The following is a 6,096-nucleotide window of genomic DNA, read 5'->3' as shown; positions in this document are numbered from 1 at the left end:
ACGAAGATGACTCGAGTGAAGAGGCATAAACAAAGGTTAACCGTGACGACAGGCAAAGTCAAAATTACACAGTAACCGTCACTTGCGAGAGGATCGCTCGACGAGATGGATCGCACCGAGCAAGAGATCATTGTCGAGATCAATCAACTCCTAGCGGAATACGAAGAGTACGACCCGGCGAACCCAGGGATCGATCCGGCCTGGAGCCAGCTAAGGCTTCGTCAACCGACTCCGCCACCGCAAGCAGCAGCAGCGGAAATTCCGCGCAGCATCGCGATCGCCGGCCAGAAGGAAGGACGTCTCGTCTAGCCCTCCGATCGACGAAACGGGGCAAAGATGGAGTGGCTGCTCAATCCACCCACCGCACGACCAAAATCCCGTTGACAGCCTGCGGCAACACCACCACCGCACCCATCGAACCAGCGTGAGTGATGGGACCACTACCGCCTCCACCGATTGAAGTAGAGGTCGAGCCAGGGCACAGAATCAGCGTGCCACACTTCGCTGCCCACCGTGCACGAGAATGGAAGACTCGCTCGGGAGGAAAGCGGTGGCACGTACGCGACGGAAGCGTGCGCCGCATACGAGAAAATCCGCCAAAATAACAAAAAAAAAAAAAATAAATGGATGTCTTGTGCCTCAAATTCAGGTACTTTCTGAGGGGGGAGAGGGGGGGGGGTGATGTGACAATGTACCCCGTATAAAGCATCGTCCCGGCGAACATCGGTCGGAAAGGCCGCCGGGCCATAATCGGGGGTACCTCGGGTACCCGTTTTTAAGACTCCGAATACCGCAATATCGCCTGGCGACAAACACCGTCAGAGGAGATGCACCGAGCCATCGCACGCGCTGAGTCGGCGCGCACGCGCACTCGGAGGACACGCGGTCCTCCCTACCCCGACGACTCCGCCGTCAAGCGGCGAAAAGATAACGGAGGCGAGCAAAGTCGCTCGGTATAAATAGGGCCGTCACGACGAGAAACGGCGACTCCGTCACCGACCAGCTTTCCGATCACGATCCGTTGCGTCTGTGATATCTCGCTCCCGAAGTCGGAACCCCGGTCGAAGAGTGCTTGGCCGTGGCGAGAGGGTACTCCGCCTCCGACGCCAAGTCATCCCAAACATGGTGGAAATAACAAGGTGAAGCGTTGCGGTGGATGCGCTGTCGTTCATGTCACGTGATGTCACGAACCAATCAGCTTGTGGTATAAAATATGAGTCTATCCTTGTCTATCACGTAGTTTCATATCATATGTTCTGTGAGAGTGAAACAGTTTCACTGAAACTGCGTACCTGTGCGTATCGTATGTTACACGTGGTTACGTATACACTATGCTATACAGTTTGCTTTTTATCGAAGAAGTTCATTTTATTGCAGCACTTACGGTAAGCAATAAATACTAAATAAAAATATAGAACTTAAAAATTGGCAATTAAATCAAATTTTATATTATAACTACAGAAACTAAAGCATCATGCGGCAGTGCTGTGTGCATCATTGCAGAGTAAGATCGAGTGGAGTATCAAAAGCTAAAAATACAAAATTTTTTTTGTTTTCGAAGGAAGAAACTTTAAAAAAAGCATGGCTGCAAGCTATCAATCGAAAAGAAGAGGAGTTGAATATGAAATATGGTAAATTTCTTTAAAAAAAATGTATAATGTTTAGTTTAGAAAACTATTATAAAATATAAATCAGAGATCATTTGCAAATGAAATCGAATTCTTATAAGGGTAATAGTTGTTTATAACAGTTTTTATATGTATGGAACTTGTATTTTTAGCAAAAGTATGTCAACATCATTTTTCACCCGACTGTATGGAGGAAAGGTGGACGAAACCTCAAAACAAAAATGTTGAACCAAGAATTATTGTTCGATTGAAGGCTGGTTCAATTCCAACACTTTTATTAGATGTACAAAGTCCACCACGAAATCAGAGAAATACAGTCAAAAGGTGTTGTCATGAAACAAAAAGGTCGAACAAGAAATGTTGGTAAGTTTTAATGCAATAGTATTTTCTAAAAAGAATATATTTATGGTATTGTAATCAAATCTCCACATAACAAATCTTACGACTATGTTCAAAAGAAATTGTTTATGCACATACAAGAAATACCGATTATATACATTTATTTCATAATGAAATATTAAAAAAGAAGTTTCTTTGGATAGTTAACTTTGGATAAGGCACTTAAGAGGATTCTTAACCTGAAAATAATATATTGTTACAAATATGTTAAGAAGAGATTAAGAAAAATGTTCTTAAGAATAGGTTTTTTTTTGTAGTCGGATGAGCTTTTTATCTTTTTTTACCATTTACTTTATATATTACAGTTACATTGTCCCAACGTACGAAGAACTCGTTGCTTACTCAAAAAATGTTCCTACCACTTCTAATGAGCAGAATATATCTTCTGATAATCTGACTACTATGAAATGTGCAATAGAAGAATCACAGTCTAATGTGCAGAATATATCTTCTGATAATCTGACCACTATGGAATGTGCAATAGATGAATCACAGTCGGAACAACACCAAATACTAACACCAACATAAGTACCTTTTATAAATGCAAACATATTTACGAAATTATCATTGCATTGAGAATGCTAGTGCTTTAATACATTTTTATTGTTTCATTAAAATAGATTTTTTATTACAATTGTACGCATAAAATAAATTAATAAGTAAAATATATTAAAAAATTGATCAAAATAAATAAATTCATTGAAAAATTCAACGAATTAAATGAAATTCTTAAAAATGAATAAATCTGAAAAAGTAAAGTGTTGTTCTAATGCAATTTTATATATTACAGAAATGAACCAGAAACAGAAATCGAAAAATTGAAGCGCCTGCTGAACGAATCACAGGAAAAAGTGAAACAAATGGAATCGAAATGTGGGCAGCTGGAGCAATTATTAAAAGTAAAAACCAATGATTTAGACGTAAAAACCAAGGATTTAGAAGCTATGAAAAAGATAAATAAAGCAAATTTAGAAGATATAGACAAGAATAGAAGAGCAGAACAAAGAACTGCAACAATATTAAATTCAATCTTTACACCAGGGCAAATAACAAAGCTGTTTGCAGAAAATAGAAAAAGAATTACTTGGTCAGCCGAGGATATATCTTCTGCAATTGCTCTCCGATCATTGAGTGGTAGAACGTATAAATACTTGCGAGAAGTAAAACAAATGCCATTGCCTTGCGAATCCACACTACGAAATTGGGCTGCATGGGCTGTTGAAGGATGTTTTAAAGATAATGCACTCAAAGGGAGAAAACTTAACCGCTGTTGATAAGATTGCCGTTCTATGCTTCGATGAAATATATGTGTCGAATTTATTAGATATCGAACGAAGAGAGCAACGAGTTTATGGATCGCATAAAACTTGCCAAGTTGTCATGGGCCTTTTCTCTAAGTGGAAGCAGCCTATCTACTACAAATTTTCGCAGCCAATGACTAAATAAATATTATTTCAAATAATATCAGCGCTGTATAAAATAAATTATACAGTAGTCGCGATAACCAGCGATTTAGGACCGCAAAACATGGGACTGTGGTCAGAATTAAATATCGATTGCCGATCCGACAAAGTAGAATCGACATGTTTCTTTCAACATCCACAAAATCACGCCTTAAAGATTTTTGTTTTCGCAGATGTGCCACATTTAATTAAGTTATTGCGAAACCATTTTTTTGATTCGGGCTTTGAAATCAATGGCCAATTATACACAAAGCGATTGCTGGAGGAACTTTTGGCTCTCAATTCTCGCGATTTAAAAATTGCATTTAATTTGACGCAAAAACATCTTGATGTTCGAAATCAGCAGCAGCAATCAGTGAAATTGGCAGCCCAAATTTTCTCACGTCGGAATGCATTAGCAATTAAATATTGTGGCGAACATGGTTTCTTCAGTGAAGATCAAACATGGGATGAACTGTCAAAAATGCTATTATTAATAAATGATTGGTTTGATGTGTGTAATAGCCAAGGAAAATATGGTCAACACGGTACTGAAGCTTATGGAGTCGACTTAAAGAACCAAGATGAAATTTTTGATAAAATGAGTCGATTCGTTTTGAACTTAAGAGTAAAACGAAAAAGTCATCTGCTTCCTTTTCAAAAGGGTATATTGCTGATGAATGCTTCTTTAAAGGGATTGTTGCAATATTTAAAAGAAACATATTCTTTCGATATCTTCAAGCCTGAATATATTATCACTAGACGACTGTGCCAAGATGTACTCGAGAATTTCTTTTCGTACATTAGAGCAATGGGAGCCGGCTATGATCATCCAACACCTGTCGGAATTCAATACAGATTGAAATCCTTCATCCTCGTGAAACATTCAGATGTGGGATTATCCATTGCACAAAATACCGAAGATGATCCAGATACGCATTCTTTCATGGATTTAAATGACGTGCATGCGGACGAATTATTGTGCACAAGCGAATGTTTCGAAGACGATAATATAGATGAAGATGATCTGGAAACTGCATTGTCACATAACATCGAAAAATTACATTCGTCTGAAATAGCAGAAATAAATAATCACGTAAATGAAGAAAGTGATGATCCAGGTGATTTAATTGATTTGAAGTTACTACTTTTAAATGCTTACCGATATTAAAGCGGCTGAATTGTACAGTATATCTAAAATTGTAGATTATTATAATTAAAAAAGTTGTATAACTGATAAAATTATTGCATATTGTATATAGTTATATATACTATATGCAATATTGTATAGATATTAGTTAGATATACTATATACTAATATTGTATATATTAGTTATATATAAGCATTGTATGCATATAAGTATATGAATAAAGTATGCGTATAAGTAAGTATATGAATAAAGTATGCATATAAGTATATAAATATTGTAAAGCCGAAGTGACTAATAATAATAAATTATAATGTGTACATTTTTTAGAATTTTTTTGCTTTTTTTACAACAGTTCTGCAAAACTACCTGGCGACGAATGACGAGCTGCAGTTGCTGGAGAATTTTGAACAAGAAATGTTCAAAGATATTGTGGAAAACGAGGGCCTAATTTATATAGTCGGTTATGTCGCGCATAGATTTCGACATACGCACCCAAATCTTGGGGATCCAACAAGATCGGTTCAAATCAGAAACGATTGGCTGTCGCTTATATCTAAAGGAGGATGTATATATCGTACAAACGAATTTATTGAAATTGGAAAAAAAATGAACATTGCGTTTACTAAGTTTCATGGCAATGACTTGTCGAGGGAACCATATATTTTTGACAAACTCACAGACATAGTCCTCGATGAAATAAAAAGTGATTTTCCAAGAAAAGTCATAGCATGTCTCGTTCGAACACGAACGTATATAAGACTGAAAAGTTTAAATATTAGAATTAAAAATAATAATACGGTTCATAAGAAATCTAAAAAAACTTATCATTTAAGTAGTAAAATTTATGTTTAAATTTGTTTTTAACACTTTTACTTATATTATGTGGAGCATAAAATTCGTGTTCGAACAAGGCATGCTATGACTTTTATTTCCTAGTTGAAGATCAGTAAACGCAACGTTCACTTATTCGTTACTTTTTAGTCACAATGTAAAGACTGAAAGAAAATATATTTTTATTGATAAAATATGATTTATAATTTTGATTTGTGATTTATGATTTTTTATTTATGATTTTTAATTTTGATTTGTGATTTATGATTTTTTATTTATGATTTATAATTTTTGACATATTGATAATATATTTTTATTGATAAATATATATATTTATTGATTTTTACATTTTTTGTACAACTTTTTTCATCATGCTTTCTCCTAAGTCCATTATTACATATTTAAAAAAGTTATTTTTATTCGCAATTCGCAATGTTAAAAAAGATGTTGTCGGTATGATACGATTTTCTAACCTGAATAGTCGTCAACTTTAACGATTAATATATAACTCGATTCGCGGGGAAAAGCGATACTTTTTTCTGCCAGATTCCTTTGTTTTATGTAAAAACGCGTCGAATAAGCCTAATTTCATTGATTTTCAAGGCGGCATACCTATTTTGTATTATTATCTTATTTTCTATAACC

General features: G+C 35.9%; 1 protein-coding gene across 1 annotated transcript; it reads left to right on the top strand.

The window, feature by feature from the left end:
* Positions 1 to 1,538: 1,538 nt before the first annotated feature.
* Positions 1,539 to 3,438, top strand: LOC113005171. Its single transcript, XM_039450761.1, has 4 exons — positions 1,539 to 1,631; positions 1,781 to 1,827; positions 2,480 to 2,551; positions 2,818 to 3,438. The coding sequence occupies exons 1-4, from the start codon at positions 1,629 to 1,631 to the stop codon at positions 3,299 to 3,301; spliced, it is 606 nt and encodes a 201-aa protein (XP_039306695.1). The 5' UTR covers positions 1,539 to 1,628; the 3' UTR covers positions 3,302 to 3,438.
* Positions 3,439 to 6,096: the final 2,658 nt, after the last annotated feature.

This window comes from Solenopsis invicta, chromosome 6 (genome assembly GCF_016802725.1).
Source record: "Solenopsis invicta isolate M01_SB chromosome 6, UNIL_Sinv_3.0, whole genome shotgun sequence".
Lineage (NCBI taxonomy): Eukaryota > Metazoa > Arthropoda > Insecta > Hymenoptera > Formicidae > Solenopsis > Solenopsis invicta.
This window is presented reverse-complemented; position numbering and strand designations above follow the sequence as displayed.

What these genes read in the sequence shown, in the direction of transcription:
- LOC113005171 (XM_039450761.1), top strand. An exon ending in CCGACTGTATGGAGGAAAGG is followed by an intron (nt 1,828 to 2,479) that starts TGGACGAAACCT and finishes GAATATATCTTC; the next exon opens with TGATAATCTGACCACTATGG. An exon ending in CACCAAATACTAACACCAAC is followed by an intron (nt 2,552 to 2,817) that starts ATAAGTACCTTT and finishes TATATATTACAG; the next exon opens with AAATGAACCAGAAACAGAAA.